The 20,992-nt window shown below is 46.3% G+C and overlaps 1 protein-coding gene across 5 annotated transcripts in view; it reads right to left on the reverse strand.

Annotated features, from left to right (window-relative positions):
• Slc25a13 (solute carrier family 25 member 13) overlaps positions 1–20,608 on the reverse strand; it is a 182,742-nt gene extending 162,134 nt beyond the window's left edge. For 2 of the 5 annotated variants that reach the window (XM_052720290.1, XM_052720289.1), the window contains exon 1: positions 20,465–20,608. In XM_052720290.1, the coding sequence (XP_052576250.1) occupies positions 20,465–20,479 (15 nt within the window). In that variant the 5' untranslated portion in view covers positions 20,480–20,608. Of the gene's footprint in view, positions 1–1,979; positions 2,079–20,464 lie in introns of those variants that run through there. The other 3 variants (XM_052720292.1, XM_052720291.1, XM_052720294.1) reach the window with 3 other exon arrangements.
• Positions 20,609–20,992: the final 384 nt, after the last annotated feature.

Genomic DNA, 20,992 nt, shown 5'->3' on the forward strand with positions numbered 1-20,992 from the left:
CCTCATGTTGCATTACTCCTAATCACTTGGCACATGAGTGTCTGCTCGGCAGAGCTGAGGTCACTGCTACAGGCCTTGTCTGCAAGGGAGGGAAACTGAGCTGACGCCTATGCTGGGAGAGCCAGGACTGCTATGATGAGGAGTTGCTCCAACGCAGGAAAGCTGGGCAAAGGATGATGGGTAGCTGGAAACGTCAAAATGAACTTGATTGGGCAAAGTCACTGGACATACACCTGAGCAATCCCCTTGCTTTCCATACAACCTTATTGCCAGGTCCCAAAGAAACCCGGGACAAGTATCCATGGTCCCTTTTAGCACTTCTCACTCTGTCCCCTACCCCGAACCCAGGGGCTAGGCTTCCCTTCCCTTCCTCCAGCTTCTGGCCTATATATAGCACAGCACTTTGGCCACGGACTCCCTCAACCTTACTGCTGGTCGCTCCTGGAGCGCCTCTCTTCATCTGAAACACCTTCTCGACTCTTCTTGCTCCCCACCCCCACCCCCAACCCCTCCTGGCCGAGTCGATTCTGCTGGCCATGTTCAGTCTGAACTCTTCCAGATGCTCTGGCTGTTCTCTCCCTCCTATCTACAATAAACCTTCTCCTCAGCCACACCTAGGAGCAGTCGCGTGCTCGTTCTCATTCACTTAGTCTTGTCCTTCACTACTGAGAACACTGCGGGTCCAATACAGACTGATCTGTCCCAAGTCCATGCCTCCTTCTCCTCGGGCTTACAGTCCAGGTGGTCAGGTTGCCTCATATCAGGTCTCTCAACCTTTGTTGTAGGACCCAGTGATCATTCTTTGTTGCTAGGTAGGATTTTAGCAACATTCTTACCCTCTTCCCACCAGATGCCAATAGCATCAGACTGGGACAACCAAAACAATTTCTCCAGACGTTGTCAAATTATCTCAGGGGGATGGGAAGGGTAGAGGGCATCTACTCAACCCCCAGCTGTCGAGAACAGGGTAACTAGTGATGTTCCACCTGCTCACTTACATACTACCATCACCTATGAGGGCTGGAACATTCCAGGCCTAATGTCAAGCACTGATAAGACCCTCTCCCAGGGGAAATGGCAGACTTAGCAGTGAGTGACTGGTACATATTATATGATGATGGCACATACTTTCACACAGTATACCAGAGGCAGAAGCAAAGCTTGGGACTGGATCATTTAGTTTTGGCCACAGCAACATCCTGGTAGCTTTTACTGGACCCTTAACTCCACGAAAGGCCTAGTGCTCAGTTTTTCAAAGCAGATCTCATGTAAACACCACTGAAGCTCTTGAAGGTGAAAAAGCCATCAACTCCTCTAATTTCCAGAGAAAGAAACAGAAGTATTTCAGACTTTTAACTATGTAGCTATATACATTACAAAGTCAGAAAGGACCCCAGATAAGGGCATTTGGATATTCATTTTAACACTTGAGGGACATGGGAGGAGAGTCTGAAGCCCTCTGAAGAATCCTGCAACTGGACCACACTGGACATCAAATTCACGTCTTTGTCACTTAGAATCATGGCCTGCCTGATGAAGAATATTACTCTCTGGTATTATATGCTGAACTTAGTCTCAATTTTTTAAAGCATAGAGATTAGAGTATAATTAGGAACCAGCTGCAATTGTAATTATCCCTCCCAATATAATTGGTTACATATTAGCAAGTGTCAAATTACTACTGCTCCTTAAATGAATAAAACCTGATTGTGCTGTCCTGAAGACAGGGAAGCATATTCCTGTTGGGGAACAAAGCAATATAAAAGCGCATGACATATTTATAAAGTCCTGAAAGGCCCTACTTAAGCTATCACAAGTTCCTAGAGCCCAGACAACATTCTAAAAACTTAGAATGGTTTCCGGAGAGAGAACAGCTAACTCAGTAAGAGCAGAGGGAGAGAACGTCAGAGGCAAAGGGACAATAGAGAAATGGCTTCCGCTAAGTGACACATCTGTTCAGAATTTCGCCAGGCACCAACCTCCTCTAAATGAAGCAGTCGACATCCAGACAGAAGTAAAGGAGAAGCAGCATTCTGCACAGCCGAGAGCCCTGTCCTGGGCTACACCTTTCTGCCCCAGCACTCCATCACCCTCCTGCACACTGCAGGGACTTTTGATGGGACTCCAAAGTCATGGCTGACACTCCCACAAAGCTTACAATGCCTGGCTCTATCCTAAGCTTGGCAAACATAAACACATTGGACCTTCCCAACTGCCTCCCCGCAAGTAGGTGAAATGATGCCACTTTGGTAGATGAGGAAATTGAAGTATAGGCAATGTACTGGATAGTTTTTATGTCAGCTCGATACAAGCTAGAGTTATCCGAAAGGAAGAAATTGAGAAAATGCCTCCCTCCATAAGATCAGGCTGTAAGGCATTTTCTTAATTAGTGATTGATGGGGAAGGGTGTAGCCAGTGTGGGTGGGGCCATTCCTCAGCTGGTGACCCTGGTGGTCCTGGGTTCAATAAGAGAGCAGGCTGAGCAAGTCATGGGAAACAAGCCGGTAAGCAGCACCCCTCCATGGCCTCTGCATCAGGTCCTGCCGCCAGGTTCCTGCCTGCCCTGTTTAAGTTCCTGTCCTGACTTCCCTCCATGATGAACAATGGTATGTGTAATCCAAATAAACCCTTTCCTCCCTAACTTGCTTCTTGGTCATGGTATTTCATCACAGCGACAGAAACCCTAACGAAGACAGATAGGTTGAGTAACTTGATGGGATGTCACACAGCACATGGCAGAGTCTTAATATGAACATATATCCATGGTTTGAAGCAAAATATTATCCTACTTTTCAGGTGAACAGAACCAGCATGAGGTGAACAGAGAAGAGCACTCAGGTCAAAAAAGCCTTATTGATAGAGCAATGCTACGATTGCTGAACACAAAAGGGAAACGGTAAAAGACACACCAGAATGGTTGCTTATAAATACTGAATTACTGTAAAATTTCAGGTGTGAAAATGGCATTGTGATCCTGTTTTTAGGAATCTTATGTAGGGCTTGGTGGCACGGCTTTATCCCAGCACTTGGGAGGAAGAGGCAGGTGCATCTCTATGAGTTCAAAGTCAGCCTGGTCTAGATAGTGTGTTCCAGGCCAGCCAGGGCTACATAGTGAGTACCTGTCTCAAAAAGGAAAAAGAAAATGAAGCAAAAGAAGGAGGGGAGGGGAGAGGAGGGAAGAAGAGGGAAGGGGAGGGAAGGGAAGGTTGTTTAGGGGCTGTTGAGATGGCTCAGCAGTTATGGGCACTAGCTGCTCTTCCAGGCAGCCACATCTGACTTCCGGCATCCACACAACAGCTCACAACCTGTACTCCAGCCAGGGCAGAAATAAACAGAAACCTTGTTTAGATGCAGTTCAACAATGGTGGAGTGCCTGCCTTGCCCTGGGTTTAATCCCAGCACTACAAAGAGAAGGAAAAGAGAGAGACAGAAGAAAGGGGGGTGAAAGAAAAGAAAAAATATGAGCCGGGCGGTGCTGGCACACGCCTTTAATCCCAGCACTTTTGGGAGGCAGAGCCAGGCAGATCTCTGTGAGTTCGAGACCAGCCTGGTCTACAGAGTGAGATCCAGGACAGGCACCAAACTACACAGAGAAACCCTGTCTCGAGGGAAAAGAAAAAAGAGAAAGGATGAAAAGGGAAGAAAAAAATCCATTTGTAAACACAGACTAAAGTAAAGTCCTTAGAGATGATACCATGGGGTCTGAGGTTCACCTTTGAGAATGAGGGATGAAAGGATAAACTAGTGACTATAAACTGGTAAGTATTACTGACCAGATAGGGGGATAAGAGCTCATGATACGATCTCACCTTTGCATGTTTATGGGAAATATCCAGAAGGACGATTTTTTTTTTTTTTTTTTGGTTCTCTATTTTTTGGGGGTTTTCGAGACAGGGTTTCTCTGTGTAGCTTTGCGCCTTTCCTGGAACTCAGTCTGTATCCCGGGCTGGCCTCGAACTCACTGAGATCCTCCTGGCTCTGCCACCTGAGTGCTGGGATTAAAGGCATGCGCCACCACCGCCCGGCTTTTTTTTTTTTTTTGGGGGGGGGGGTCGAGACAGGGTTTCTCTGTGTAGTTTTGGTGCCTGTCCTGGATCTCGCTCTGTAGACCAGGCTGGACTCGAACTCACAGAAATCCCTGGCTCTGCCTCCCGAGTGCTGGGATTAAAGGTGTGCGCCACCACCACCTGGCATAAAGAGGATTCTAAGTAATGCTGTTTTCTTTCAAAAATGGAAGTATAGTGCCTCTTCCTCCAGGGAGACTTTCCGACCAGATTCTCCTCACTTGTGTTACCTGGACCTTTCCGAGGGCCTCTGCAATGTTTAAACTCTGACTCTTTCACTAAGAAGCAACATGAACTCGGGGATTTTTTTCTCATCTGTTAAAAGAAAATATAGATTGCATGAAAACGCATAGCCCGGGCCAGTTCTAGCAGTTCTTGGTTTTGCAGCAGCCTCATCCTTTCAAGGACAGAACAGCCCAGCTGAGTGAATCAGCAGCACAAGATACCAGAGCTCGGGAGACTGCACAGCTTCCTCTGAACCAGATTTGATGCCAGTGGCAGCAGGTCACGCTGTTGATCACATGGCACCTGTGATGACTAGTGAATGCTCACAATTAAACAAGAGAAAGAGATGGAAAAGGCACTAGAAAAACACACAGGTGATCATCTCGTCTGAAAGATTAAGCACGAAGGCTGGCTTTTAAATACGGCACACATGAGAGGTCACACAGGAAGAGGTGGATCAACAGAGAACGAATGTGAGTCAGTTAAACATCAAGCAGCTGAGAAGAGCAAAACAAGATGCCAAGAGGGCAAGGGGGCAAGGTCTTCATGTAACTGTCCTCTCGGAACAAATCAATGTGAAAAGGCAAATGACCCAGTAGCAAACCAGGCTAAAGGCCACCACCAGACTCTTCAAGCTGCTGACGAGACCAAACGTCTCCGTGAGCCACGCGGAGCAGAGGACCCGGGGCTGAGCTTGGAAGAACAGAGATGGGAGACAAGCAGAAGAAGGTGGAATTCTCCAACTCAAAGCCCACATCAATGGGAAGAAAACAAGAGTATGGATGCTAAGAAGTACATGCATTTCTTGTTGATAAGCACAAAGGTCAAAGAAGAGATCTGAAGGGCCGGGGGATGAAGGGCTCAGCCAATAAAGCGTTCGCCAGGCAAGCTTGAGAACTTGCGTTCCCATCTCCAGCACCCACATAAAATGCCAAGTGTGGACACACGCGTATGCAACTCCAGCATACTAGGGAAGGGGGGGAGGCAGACATGGGCCGATCCCGCTGTTTGCTGACCCACCAGCCTGACCCGCCAGGTGTGCCCAGGTTCAATGGAGACCATACACGTCTCTTTTGAGAGCAACTGAGAAAGCATTAATACCCAGCATTGACTTCTGGCCTCCACATGCATGTACACAAATTGATTAATTAATTTAATTAAAAGTTTTAAAACTGAATGAGAACAAGAGATTAAAAGAAAGAAAGAACAAAAGAAGGAAAGAAAGAAATAGCTGGGCAGTCGTGGCACACACCCTTTAATGCCAACACTCGGGTGGCAGAAGCAGGCAGATCTCTGTGAGTTCAAGGCCAGCCTGGTCTACAGAGTGAATTCTAGGACATTGAAGGCTACACAGAGAAACCTCATCTCCAAAAACCAAAAGAGAGAGAGAGAGAGAGAGAGAGAGAGAGAGAGAGAGAGAGAGAGAATGTACAAATGGGTTAGGGAAGGGTTCCCCAAAAGCAGCAGTTCCAAGAATATCAGATTCTTCAGCCAAGAACACTGGAACTGAGCTCTGGTTTCTCAACTCCTAAATGGCCATCCTTGCCTGAAGGATGTAAGTGAGTGATGGTACAGACAAACTACAGAACTAGACCACTCAGTAGCAGAAATATTAATTGGGGATCAAACTGCCAAGGTCATCTCTTGGGGAGACAGATCAAAGAGAAGAGGAGAAGAGGAGAGGAGAGGAGAGGAGAGGAGAGGAGAAGAGAGGAGAAGAGAGGAGAGGAGAGGAGAGGAGAGGAAGAGAGGAGAAGAGAGGAGAAGAGAAGAGAAGAGAGAAGAGCAGAGCAGTTTTTTTATAGGACAATCAGCAGAATGGGGACCCGAGCTTATAGAGGCTGTCCGTATTGGGCGGCAACTGGGTGCCCTGGCCAGTCAATTGGCCCTTGGGGAAGTTAAAGGAGGTTCCTGGAGGTTTAAGAGACGTTCCTGGTGAACAGATACTACTTTAGAGATCTGCTTTTCTTGCAAACAGAAACCTTTCGGCTTATTTACACAGGCAAAGTCCTTCAGTTTAGGACAATGTCACCAGTACTGCCATCTGGGGGATGAGGGGCTTTGGACTTGACAGCTATACATGACGGTGTGACTGAAGCGCAAATCCAGACATTAATCCGTCCTGGTGAACAGCTTTGGAACCAGATGTCTGGATTTTCATGATGGAAATGGCTTACATCTAACTCCTGATTTCAGCCCATCTCTTACGATCATTATCACTTCAAAGTAGAGAATGTCACAGGAGCCCAGATCCGGGTGCTGCCAAGGACCACTAGAGAAAGGTGTGCCTTCCTGCTCAAAAGACTGCAATCTGTCTCTGCCATTGGAAGGACACCAACATTCTAAACTAGCCAAAACAAAAGAGTTAGTCCAACTAGGGCCAATCCCCAGGCAAAAAAAAACCACCCCTGAGGAAGGCTGATTCACTTTAAGCCATGCTAAAGATGCGGAAGGGAAAATTATCCCTTTGATGAGAGCATGTATTTTTTCCTTACAAAAAACCCTGCTCTCACAGCAGCCACTTAGAGAGCCATTCAGCTGGATTATGCCTGCCAGTTTTTCTGAAGTATTCACACCAGCATAACTTTCCCTTTTTCTTTTCTCTCTTTTTCTTTCAGATACTGGCCATGGCCTGGGCATGCTTTCCGAACATTCTGGGCTTTCTCACCCTCCGTCTGTCGCTCCCTCCCTACTACACCCCACGTCTGCCCCATGGATGTTTGTCTTGGGCCTCTATAGTTGCGCTCCACGCCCAGCTCCGAAGGCATGGTTTCCATCCTCCTCAGCCTGGTGCTGCTGAGATTTTTACAGCTTGCCTGCTCTGGGGTTTTTCTTTTAAACTCTAATAATAATTGTCCTCCAGTCGATTCTTAAATTGCTAACAAGACTAAAAACCCTGAGAGGAACCCCAGTTTTCTGAGTAACACATTAACACCCTAAATGGCACTCCCCAAACTCTCCAGTGACAATAGCACCAGTCCTCAAGCTACCTGATGATCCAGCATACCTGGAACGAGCTGCAATGCTGTTTGGACTTGCTGGCAATCGTCCCCAACAGGGCAACTGAACTTTCATAATCAAAAGGGAGTGTTTGTCAAGGTTTCACCTTTGGAAGAAGCCTTTCTGGGTTCATCTACCTTCAGACAACCCAATGGTATGCTTAGCAGCTCACTTGTCAATTCCACTGGTCAAGAATAAGACCACTACCACAATTTAAAGCCAAATTTGAAGCAACCTTTAAATAAATACTGGCCAGGTGGATGGGCTCTGGCCAGGTCCATACCCAGGTTCCTGGAAAATGGCCCAGAATCAGATTTTGCAAGGGCTTAAGAAGAAAAACCCACAATTCATTACGTTTTCCATCAGGTCCAATCAGAGGCAAGCATACATCCTGACTTATCTCCAACCTACACCCAATCAGGGGCAAGCATACATCCTGACATATTTATCTCCAGCCTACATCCAATCAGGGGCAAGCATACATCCTGACATATTTCTTGCCAGTGACCCTCGCCCACATGGGATCGAGCACATCCGGTGCAGATGGGTGAAAACCATGTGACTTGTTATCTCCCATAAACAAGCCTCCAGCATTTCAGGGACTATCTGTCCTTGGGCAAGGGGCTTACAGATCAGAGGTGTTTTTGTTTCATAGATCTCTTAAGCATTGTAATTAAAACTGAAAATGTAACTTTGGCTCTCACAACTCTCCATCTTGCTTTCTCTTGGAGATCATTCATACACATTCCAAGTATTTCCAAACAGTTCTTTGTTTTGTTAGGAGACGGAGGGGACTAGATGGATGTTCTATTAAAAAGTGAAGAAGTTCCCAAGAAACCATAAATCTACAGCAGAAAATCTTCCTCCACTCACCTTGCCATGGGTTAGTGTGTCAAACGAATGAGTCAATCAACGAACAATGTGTCAGAATGTCATGTGACAGATATTCTGAGGGATATCAAGGTCTAAAGAAGGTCCCTGATCACAGGAGCTTCAAATATAGCAAGAAACAAAACAGCAAGGGGGGCTGGAGAGATGGCTCAGTGGTTAAGAGCACCAACTGCTCTTCCAGAGGTCCTGAGTTCAATTCCCAGCACCCACATGGTGGCTCATTACCATCTGTAATGAGATCTGGGGCCCTCTTCTGTATACATAATAAATAAATAAAAACTTAAAAAAAAAAAAAAAAAAAAAAAAAAAAACAGCAAGGATTTCAAAGATTAGTGTCCTGAGAGCCTCAACATTACCACACTGGATAGCTTGAGCATGAGTTATTTTCTGTCCTGAGCTGAACTGTGTCTCCCTAAATTCTAATCCCAGCACCTCAGAATATGACCACTGTAAATGAAGAAAGGTCTATAATGAGGTTATTAAGTTGATACGATAAATATGTCCTTGTGCCTGGAAATTATGCTCTCTCTCTCTCTCTCTCTCTCTCTCTCTCTCTCTCTCTCTCACACACACACACACACACACACACACACACACACACTTGCTCCCCAACAATACCCATGCTTAAACATTCATTAAGACCTTTTAATAAACCCCAACAATAAGAGAATAGGAAGAAGGGAGGGAGGACGGACTGGAAATCAGGATATAACCTCAGATGGCATCACACAAAGATACAAGAAAGCATCCCACTATGTCAAGGAGAGATGCCACAGGCAAAGTCAACCTTGCCAAGATCTTGATATCAGACTGTTAGCTCTCCAGAATTGTGAAAATTAATTCCAGCCATTTAAGCTGCCCAATCTTTGGCACATTGTTATGGAAGCCCTAGCAAATGAATATACTCCAATAAATACAAAGTTGTTCCAAGTAAGGCAACTGTTTCTTTCATTCATTTTGTAACCAAGATCAAACACTGCATTTGGTCCTGTCTCTTTGGGAGTCTCTTTTCTTCAGCCCTTTTCACTCATAATACATTTTTAAAGTCAGGCCCACTTTCTATCAGATTGAGATTAGAGAATTTGGCAAGAACTCGACAAAGATCTTCTTGGATACTTCCCACTGCACCACTTCAGCATATACAAAGGCTAGTTTCCCCATATGTGTCTGACCACTTGGTTGAATTCCCCACTGTAAAGGTCCCTTGCTCCTCTTGTAAGGAGTAAGTCATTTATTTACCAGGTAACACTTTGAGAAGACGGGAATTCTAACAATCATTCACCAAAGGGTTTTAGTAGCTGTAGACAATTCTTAGCTGAATCAATTATTACTTGCAAATTACAGGATGATTCTTGTCTTGCTTTCTAATTCTGACATCTTGTTTTAAATTTTCCTAGGTGATATCCTTTGGTTAACAAAACTAAAAATAACACAATAAAATAAAAAACCTTTACCTCTCTGTCTCAATTTGACTCATTTGAGAAATAGTAATCATCCATTATGGACTACTGGAATTTTTTTTAACCCAATGTTACAATCTATTTCTAATTAATTTGTTTCTGTTTTGGTAATCTAGCACATTATATTAAATTTATCTTTTTTATTTTTTTCTAATTTTTGTTCTGTGCACTGGTGTTTGGTCTGCATTCATGTCTGTGTGAGGGTGTTGGATCCCCTGGAACTATAGTTACTGACAGTTATAAGTGGCCATGTGGGTGCTGAGAATTGTACCTGAGTACTCTGAAAGAGCAGTCAGTGCTCTTAACCACTGAGCCTCTCCAGCCCCCTAAATTTACCATTTTTAAGTATATAATCCAGTGGCATTAGTATATTCAAATGTTAGAATCCACCAGCACTATTTTATCATCCCAAACAAACTCTATGCCCATTAACTAATACCTATTTTGTTCATAATATCCACTACTTTTCTAAGAATTATGATTCATACTCATGTGTATACATACATACTCATAAGTGCATAAAGTATAAGCATATGCATAAGCCTGCATATTTAAAGGATGAAAACTACTTTTGATACTCCATGTAGAGCAACTGCCAATATTCAAACTTACTAACAAACCATTAGCCAAAGACCTAGATGATACCATCTGAACCCACTCATCAAACACAATCTCAAAATAACCAAGAATTATGTGCTTCCAGGTGAGCCCCAGTGCCTGATGGGAGCACCTAGTACCATCTAATGTGCTAGTCAAAACTAAAAGCATGAGCCAGGTGGCGGCGGCGGCGGCGGCGGCGGCGGCGGCGGCGGCGGCGGCGGCGGCGGCGGCGGCGGCGCACGCCTTTAATCCCAGCACTCGGGAGGCAGAGCCAGGCGGATCTCTGTGAGTTCGAGGCCAGCCTGGACTACCAAGTGAGTTCCAGGAAAAGGCGCAAAGCTACACAGAGAAACCCTGTCTTGAAAAAACAAAACAAAAAAAAAAAACAAAAAACTAAAAGCATGACACTAACATGATCCTTCAGAAACCATCCAAAACACGAAGCATAAAGGGGATGCAGTCAGTAAATTTGAAATTGTGGGAAAGTGCAGGAAAAGCAATAAACTTCCCTCATGAAATAAACTTCAAAGAAACAAAAAAAAAAGGAGGAATAACCTAAAGATTAGCAAAACTTCAAGGACTGACAACCATAGGCCAAATATAAACTATGATGAGTAATCAAAACAAACCTGCCACAAAAATACAACTTGGCCAGGTGTGGTAGCACACACCCTTGATCCCAGCACTGGGGAGACAGAGGCAGGAGGATCTCTGTAAGTTAGAGGCCAGACTGGTCCAAATAATGAGTTCCAGGACAGCCAGGGCAATGTAAAGGGACCCTTTATAAAAATGAAGATGGATGGATGCATGCATGATGGATGGATGGATGCATGCATGCATGGATGGATGCATGCATGATGGATGGATGCATGCATGCATGGATGCATGCATGATGGGTAGATGCATGCATGATGGGTGGATGGATGCATGGATGCATGATGGATGGATGGATGGCAGGCATGTTGCAGGGTGACCGAATACCCACTTATAATCTATACAAAGCTCTAGGTTCCATCCACATCATTTCCAAAATATAGCCAATTCTAAGGAGAATTTAGCTTTCCAAAGAGTTTAAATGTCATGTTATAGGCAACAGTATCCACACTGTATCGAGGTACATTAAGAGAGTTAGTGATGCATATAGACTCTAGAGTCAAGCTACCTGTATTCAAACCATCACTCAGCCCTTTACCAGCTGTGTGACCTGAGAGGATACTTAATCTCTCTGTAACTCATGAAACATACCTATTCTGTACCAGGTGAGTTTTCCCATCTGAATAGTAGAGATAATAATAGCACAGCCTATGCCTATTGTGGAGATTCAATAAGCACTTGATATATAGTGCTTACTGAAGTGCCAGGCTGCTCTAAGTGTTATACTCTTGATATAATACAGACATTACTATCTGCATAGCCTTTGTGAACCTTAACTTTCTGGCCTGCCAAATGACATGAGCAGTACCTTCCCTGCTTTTTCAGAGATGAACAGAAAGATCAAATAATGAAGCTTGGGTCTTTGGTCACCTCACTCCCTAAGATGATCCTGAAAACAAGCCAAGCACCGCCCCCACCCCACCCCCCAAAAAACAGCACTTAGAACAGGGCTGGCAAACAGTTGGTGTCAACTACACGTTTGAATGCAGTTTTAAAAACTGTTAAGTGCTGTGCCTGTGAACACAAGGCTGTTACCATCACAGGAACAGGAGCTGATCTCTGAGGATTACTTGGAGAGGTGTGGGAAGAACGGAAAGGGAGAAACCAAAGATGGGAAGACCAGTGTGGAAACCGAGATGACTGTATAACTAAGAAGTAATAAGGACCTGGATTCAATGGAGTGGCCAAGACACAGCACTCCAGGAAAGGAGGTGGGTTTAATGACACCCCATTTTCCACACATCCAGATGCCTGCAGATAGCCTCTCCTGGCTGCCCAGAGCAAACAAATTACAGGTAGAAACTAAAAAACACCAAGAAGATATCCTCAGCGCTAGGTGAGCAAAGTTTGAAATATCACTGGGATACCCAAATTGAGGTTTACAGCAAACATCTGAAAGTACAGGCTGGCGCTCAAAACGACACGCATGGTCACTCTTCAAAAGACACGTACAGGCACTGAAGGGAGAGGAGGCGTGCACTGGAGACGCCAACCTCCCACAGAACTCAGGGACTCTGGAGAGAAGCTGCAAAGGAGAATTAAGGAGGGTGAGCAGAAAGAGATCAAGCCTGAGAGTTCACCACAAAATGCTGATGGCAAGAAGCCCACAAAATCGGTAAGACTCTGGGTCACATGAGGCTAGCAGTGAGAACAGGATATTAGGGCTGAGATCACTGGAGAGAATGTCAAAATTCAACAGGCAAGAGAAAAGTAAGGAATAGGAGGAAAGCACAACCCCTATACAGTCCCCTTAAATAATCACTTGAAGATGGCTACAAAAGAATACCTGGGCCCCAAGGGACACTCAAAGCAAAGATCCTAAAATGTATACAAGATTTAGACACTATGTATTTAATTCTGCAAGCAGTTGGACTAACTTGCAAAGAAACCAAAGTTGTTACATCCTTATCAAAGAGAGGCCTTTAATTACGTGGTGGTGAGTGCCCAAGATGCATACCATCCGAACTTCCTCATGCACAGGATTTCCTGGGGAGGGGAATAAAATGCAGACGCTGATGCTACAGGCCTGGGGCCTACCTCCAAGGGCTCCACAGCTAACCAGCACCTAAGGAAATCATCTAAGGAAACCTGTCAGACCGCTCTCAGGACAGACAAGAAGTTCAGCAGCAAGGCTCCCCAGGGGGACCATGTGGACAAAGTCATCCTCACTAAAGCAGCCATAGTTCAGCCACCAGGTGGATGTTTAGTGCATTCAGAGTTTCAGTAAAGCCCCTGTGTGGTTCAGGCGCCTGTCCCTGTGTTTGCAGTTGGGTAGAATGTTCCACAGACTCCAACAGACATCTTTTGATATTCCCTCCCATTGAACGTCATGATTTCCTAAATTGCTTTCCCATGTTGCATGCCACAGGATCGACAGTCATGAATGGTCCCCTGTTTTCCACAGGGTGATAAGGCGCACCCAGAGAGATCAATGTTCAAATTCCAGCACCAGAAGTGGGCTAGAGGGGCTGGAGAGACGGCTCAGCGGTTAAGAGCACTGACTGTTCTTCCTGAGGACCTGGGTTCAATTCCCAGCACCCACATGGCAGCTCACAACTGTCTGTAACTCCAGTTCCAGGGAACCTGGCACCCTCACACAGACATACATGCAGGCAAAACCCCAACGTACATTAAATAAATAAATCTTAAAAAAAAAAAAAAAGTAGGCTAGAAACCAGGTTCACCTACTTTCCAGTTACTGAATAGAGATTGTAGGGGAAGGGCTCTGGTAGCCTCATCCTACTTAGGAATGTTAAGCCAGTCCTCTGCAGCTCTATTCACGTGATGCCCAGCACTCAGAACGGTCATTCCACACCACATCGTGTCTTAATTCTGAAAACTACTGAACATGCACCCAGGGCTACACACATCTGTTCAAACTAGACTCCCTCACACAACTTCCTTACCAAAAGTACGACATGCCTCACATACAAGAGCTGTCTTATCACAAGCAGTAAGGGTATCGGGAAATACCTGACTCTCCCATCAACAGTGTTCATGGATAGGATGTGCAGACTGTAGCCTCAGGTGGAAATCAAGACAAAGCGACCAGCCTAACAGTCATCGAGCAGAGCAGTTCACTGGAGTTGGATTGCAAGGAAATCGCAACATTGGCAACTGAACTGTGTTACCAACACCAAAAGTCAAAGGGAACCAACTCGGTTCTTCACTCACACGACTACAGGGTGTTTTCCAAAGGGAAGGGAGACTGTATGTGGTATTAGATATTTCAAAGAAACAAGCCGGAACATCCAACCATACTCCTGCACATATGCCTCGGGGAACCACTGATTCAGCAGGGTTCTGTGCCTAATGTAAGCATTTAAATGAGTTGGCTGGACTCACCCACCGGGAGAGTCTGAGTGGACAAGTCCTAAGGGCAGGCTTGCTCTGCTATGATCAAGTATTTGCCTTAGGGACTGTGTCCTTTCAACAGACCCATCCTCCTCCCCACACAAAACCAACCCACAGCTTCAGGAGACTAGGCCCACCCTAAAACCCAGGACACATGAAGCAGGGGTGCTTAGGACCAGGAAAACTGAGGATTCGAGAAGCAGGGGCGCTTCAGATGCAGCAGACAGCAAGCAGGGAGTGGAGGAACGAACAGTCCAGCAGGCCTAATCCTCAGAGATAACGGGAGATAGCAAGAATTGGTTCAGTATGGACACAGGGTAGAAGCTGGTCGCAGGGTGAAGGGCTCAAGAGTTGGCCCTAAGAAGTCAATGCTCCTCTGGTATCTTCTAAAAGAACTCAATGTCCAAAAACAAGATGTGCAGCCTGATTTTCTTACACTGCACTGCCCTCCTCTCCCGCCTTCCAGTCTGTTTCTGTGGGCCAAAGTCTGTAAAGCTGCATGCCCTAAGTGAGGGAGCCCTAGACTCCCCACGTGTCAGACCAGGAGCAAGGAAGGGGCTAGAAGAGGTCTGCGCATTTCACCTTTGGACACCTGCAATGGCTACAGAAAACCACTGACACATTACAATAACCAAAAGGAGCTTCCGGGGTGCTTTGAGTTGCTAAAAATCTAAGTTCTCAGATAATTATATAAAACTATATGACCTTGATACCCAAGCAACAAAGAAAACATCAGCAAGACTGGAATTTTTGAAAAAGAGAATGAAGTGACCACTGCCTTGACCCTCATGGAGTTAGAACACCATTCCCTCCCCTTAACTTGTCCTATGAGTCTGCTCTCCTGCCTTGTCCACGAAGCCAGCAGTGAATCACGAGGCAGATTACGTGGTTAGTGGCTGCCAGACACAGCAGATGTCAACTCAGTCCTGAAAGGAGGTGACAGTTACGCATCGGCACCTCCTAGAGCCCTCGAGATGATTCAAATGCCTGGGAACCACTGCCCAGGAATAGTCTAAAAAGCAAAGGAGTTTAAGGGGACAGCGATCAACTACAAATTTTCCCGGGACTTCCTATCTTCCACTGGTAGAAGGCAGGATTAAGAACAGGAGCAATAAAGACCTTCCACTGCATTAAGTCCCAAAGCCTATCCCTAACAATTTCAGAGACTCGAAAAATCCAAACACTAATCTCCATCACAGGAACCTGCTCTCTTAAAATCCATTCCGGCAACAGCAACACAGCTCACTTTATGCAAGATGGGGTGCCGGGCAGTGGTGGCGCATGCCTTTAATCCCAGCACTCGGGAGGCAGAGGCAGGTGGATCTCTGTGAGTTCGAGGCCAGGCTGGTCTACAGCGCGAGATCCAGGAAAGGCGCCAAAGCTACACAGAGAAACCCTGTTCCGGGGGGGGAAAAAAAAAAAAAAAAAAAAAGATGGGGTGACTAATGTTTACAATCACAGCACTTGGGAAGGAGAGGGGAGATCACTTCAAGGTCATCCTCATCTGCATAGAGTTCAAGGTCAACCTCAGGTCCTAGAGATCTGACTTCAAATAACCTCCTCTCTTTCCTTCCTACTAGCCCAAACCTCAGTGGGCTTTACCACTGCATTACCAAGACCTGACAGTTCTGAGATGGACACGCAGGACTACAGTCCAGGCTGGATCACTGAAGAATCACCAAACCCAAGATTTCTTTCTTCCCACTGTAAAATGAAGACAAAACCCACAAAGCACTCGTTACTGTTGTGACAATGACTACTTGTAAAGCACTTAGGAAGAAGGCACCTGTCACACAGGAAGCACTCTGTAAACAATTAAGAGGCTTCATTAAAAGGCTGATTTCCAGGGAGGAACCTAACTTCTCCTGCGTCATCACTCACACCTTCCCCGTAGGCTTGGCTTGCCTCATGCTCTGCTAGCATAGTCAGTCAGCACACAGGGCAGGAAAAAACCCTGGAGCCAGCATGGCAGGACTGGAATGGCAGATTCAGAATGTTCTAATGAGGAGGTTGTAGGTCTCTCACATCACAGTTTGGAGTTTCTGAGTCTTGCTCTATTGCAGAGATGGCAGTACTAATATCTAATTCAGAAGACAAATTCATCAGCAGAATTAAAACTGAAAAGCATTTGGAATGGAATTTGGTATCTAGTAACCATACCTTCATGTTAGCTACTATTGTTTTGAGCACACGTTATTTCCTCGATGTAGCATGGGTTCTCATTCTCCAGCTTCTGAGACGCTGCTGACACTGGGGTGGCTCTTTCCTATTTCTATTTATTCATTCTGGGATATAGCTACACTTCTGAGAAGGCTCCCTTCAGACCAGCAGAAACTCCTTCTCTAGAGCCGCTCTCTAGTATGGGTTTGGTTTGTTTGTTTGTTTTCTTTTTTGAGGCCAAAGTCTAGTTCATTTGCAATACTGCAAAGATCAGGGTACACAGTTCCAAATTAACCAATGATCACAGCACCAACGCACGCACCTAAAGATGGGGGGGGGGGGCGGGAATCAGCAGCATAAACACCAGCCCTCCAGAGCACTGTTTTTGTTGTTGTTGCTTGGTTGGTTGGGTTTTTTTTTTTGGGGGGGGGGGGTTGGTTTTTTTTTTTTTTATTTGGTTTTTCGAGACAGGGTTTCTCTGTGTAGCTTTGCGTCTTTCCTGGAACTCACTTGGTAGCCCAGGCTGGCTTCGAACTCACAGAGATCCGCCTGGCTCTGCCTCCCAAGTGCTGGGATTAAAGGCGTGCGCCACCACTGCCCGGCCCTGTTTGTTTGTTTAATGGATGCTTTCATTTTATCACTGAATTCCTTTCTTTTAGTTCTAGGCTGATTTAAATAAACCCAGCAATGCAGCCCATGTCTGGGTTTACACAAGAACATCTCTCACTGCTTACAGCTGAACTTAAGCGAACATTCTCTAACTTTTCAGTTTCAAGTGGTTTAATTCCATCATCCTTAATGCATAAACTTAGCCATTGCTAAAGAGGCTTTCGAGATCACCTCAAAAACACTGATAGTTCCAGATCATTATTGCATGAAAAAAACAAGTAATTTTTTGACTGTTGAGTTGATGGGAAAAGTCAAATAAAAAGATACAAAGGAAATGAATGATTGTGTATGAATCATTCACACAAAGTCCCAGCAAACTAAAATGAGACTAGGAAATAGATAGCTGTGGCTACATCTTTCCAGTCAACCTACTTAAACACTCCAGTGGTTCCCTAGAGCAAACGAATTCTCTCACAACTGTTGCCTTCCCAAGCTCACAGGCCAGTTTTGTAAGACTCCCTTGCTCCATTGGGGTGGACTTTTCTCCTTCATGAGCTGCCCAGTCCTTCCCAGGTATGTCAGTTTTACCCCTAAATGAAAATTTTCCAGTCTACGGCTCTGTGCTCAACTCCAAGGGAAAAACAATTAGCACTTCCTTTATCTCAGAACTGCCCAGAACTAACTAAAAGCTGGAAGAAACAACCAATAAGCATGATGCCCAAATACAACTCAATGGGAAACATGCATTCTTGAACTAAGCTGGACCCACAACAGCTTCATCTGGGACCTTTCAAGACTACGTTGACTATAATGTCCTTGATCTACAATGGGAGACATTCCAAGAAATGGGCTTATGGAATCCACGGATGGGCATGGCCCTCAGTGGATTCTGAATGCAGCTCAGACACATCATAAACAAGGACATGGAGCCTGGAGCCTGGAGCCTGTCGTGGTTTTGTATGCCTTTAATCCCTGCACTTGAGAGGAAGAGGCAAGCAGATCTCAAGGCAACTCTGATATACATAGCAAACTCCAGAGCAGCCAGAGCTACACAGTAAGACTCAGTGAGAGAGAGAGAGAGAGAGAGAGAGAGAGAGAGAGAGAGAGAGAGAGAGAGAGAGACTGCCCAGATAACAGTTCAAAGTGAATTCTCTCCAAGTCTATGTCTTTGCTTTAGATGCTAGAAGGCCCAGGTACCTGCAGTAAGGACACACTTGCATTTCATTAGCCTAAGATCATATCTCCCTCTGTCTCTGGCTCTCTGTCTGTCTGTCTTTCTGTCTCTCTCTCTCTCTCCCAAGACAGGGTTTCTCTGTTTAACGAACAGCCCTGGCTGTCCTGGAACTCACTGTTGACCAGGCTGGCCTCTACCTCCCAAGAGCTGGGATTGAAGATGGGAGCCACCACGCCCAGCCAGCTTCACCTACTTTCTGTTTATCCTGGCTTTCTCATCCACTCAGAGCTGGTTTTGTTATGTCCACCTGGACTGTAATTGTGTGTCTGTCTGTGTCAGCTATCAGAACTGAAGAGGTGAGTTTCAATGAATAAATAACAAAGAACACAGGTTTCCAAAAAGTAAGGGGGAAAGGAAGATTTCATTTTCCCAATCTCTCATGATTTGCATAGAACCAGCTGCCCCTTTTTTTTTTTTAGATCAGGCTGGCCTCAAACTCAGAGATCTGCCTCTGCCTGAGCCTCTGAGTACTCAGACTAAAGGCATGTGCTACCCCTGCCTGGCTCCAACTGTCACTTTCCTATTAATAACTTAGTAAGAAAAACGCAACTAAAAAGTTGAGCCTAAGCTGGGCGGTGGTGGCACACGCCTTTAATCCCAGCACTCGGGAGGCAGAGCCAGGCGGATCTCTGTGAGTTCGAGGCCAGCCTGGTCTCCAAAGCAAGTTCCAAGAAAGACGCAAAGCTACACAGAGAAACCCTGTCTCGAGAAAAAAAAAAAAAAAAAGTTGAGCCTGTGTCCTTACTTAAGTTTCTCCATATATGCCAAGTCTAACATTCCATTTCGAGGTATATGCCACAATTTGGTGCCCACTATTACTTTAATCTCCAAATAAAGTAACACTACTTAATTCCTCAGCAAATATGTAAATGGAGAGTGGGTATTTACTCCAGAGAATGGATTCATACCAATCATTGTATTCTGATATCATAAGAAGTTAACGTAAACAAAAGGGCTATTGTCTTGAAAGAGCGAATGTAGCTTCCAAAATAATTCACACACCCTTGTACTCATGCAGACACATGCACGAATACACCCAGTACACACTCTTGAGGGTTACACTCCCAGTAGTTACAGGGAAAGGGCACCCAAGGCACCCAGTCTGGGAACAAGAAGCCTGTGGATTTGGGGAGCTTGGAGAGACTCTAGTCACAGAAGAGCATTTAAATATATTTGTCTGCTTACAATTTCCATTGCAAATGTGATTAGTTTGCTTGAATAAATAAGAATATGATGTGTTGGCCATGTTTTCCTCTTGAGGGTTATCACAGAGTTTTGATTAAGGACAAATGTTTGAAATGTTGGGTATATTTAAGTTCACTGCACTTAAAATGATCTAAGAAGTTGTATAGGCTTGATTAAAGGGCTGCCTTCGTGAACTTAAAATTAAAAGCAATAAATTCCAATGATTCGAGTGATTGGGACTGAATATGGTATTCTGCCAGAAAAGTTGAAATGCAGTCCAGAGAGGCTGAAATGGTGCGCAGGTTTGAAGAGCCGGTGAAAGAGGAAAGGTCAATGTATCAGAGCTGCCTTCTCCCCGGGTTCGCGAACGATTCCCATTACACAGAATTCCTTTTAAGTACAACTTCACAGGAGTGACAAGCTCCCAGGACAATCTGTTTTGTCATTTCCAAAAAGAAGCCTCTCCGAGGCTGGCTTCTAAGTGTTGTCAGATGGAGAGAGGGAGGGTAAGGATGGGAGGTGGGGGGAGGGGAAGGGTCCCAGGACTAGCTACGAACATGCGCAGGCCAAGTCCCCCAAGCACTTTCCAAAACGGAAGTCAAGGTGACTTCCCTACCCGCGGGAGGGCGGAACCCTTGAAACGTAATAGGATCAGGCTTCAGCCCCAGCTGGGGCCCCTGGAAGGAGAAACCCAGGTCAACAACAGCCGGGTCAGAATCAGGAGAACCCCGAGGTGGCAGAGGGGTCTGTGTGACCCCGGGATCTTTCCTGTCCCAGGCCACCTGGCCCCATCCGCGCACTCCTCCTCGCTGGCCCAGGCTCCGTCCCGCGGGACACTGCTCCTTCCCGACCCGGCCAAGTGGGAGTGTCCGGCTGGCAAAGTTTCTGCAGCACGATCGGGCCGCGGTAGGCACGCGGCCGCAAGTGCGGTCCCCTGTGCCCTCCCTCGGCTGCCAGGTGGAGCCCCGCATCCAGCCCCCCGGCTGCACCCCGCTAGGCGCCAGATCGCCCCTGCCCGCCGCGCTTACCTTGGCGGCCGCCATGCTTCGGCCGGGGTGCGGGCGGCTTCGGGACCCGCTCTCCGGCTGGCTTGCTCTGGGGACCCCGGCGACTCACTTCCCGTCCCGGCTGAGGTGGGGGCGGCGATTCGGCCCGGCGGCTTGCGTTCCCGGCCTGCCTCCCCACGCCCTCCCGGCGCGGGTCATGCGGGTGCCGCCAGCCCATTGGCTGGGCCGGGCCAGGGCCTCCCGAGCCCGCGTGATCTGAAGGCCTCTGCCCTGTAGCCAGGGAGGGCCCTAATCTGGAAGCTGCTGAGGGACCAGGACACGTGACTCTAGCCATGCTGTCTAGCTTCAGCAGCCACCTTGGTGGCTACCCAAGGGCCATGAAGAAATGCAAGCCACTCTCTCCCCGAAGACAGGTGACCTGGTGAGGGAAGCTTCTGCTTGGGCTGGGGCCAAGGGCTAGTCCTGGGCCCATGAGCGAGCCAAGTAAAGGTGGTTTGGCACACAACACCTGTAAGTTGAGACACATACTCTCTCACATACACACCTAAC

The sequence above is a fragment of the Peromyscus californicus genome, unplaced genomic scaffold, assembly GCF_007827085.1.
Source record: "Peromyscus californicus insignis strain IS unplaced genomic scaffold, ASM782708v3 Scaffold_6__1_contigs__length_162567912, whole genome shotgun sequence".
NCBI classification, from domain to species: Eukaryota; Metazoa; Chordata; class Mammalia; order Rodentia; family Cricetidae; genus Peromyscus; species Peromyscus californicus.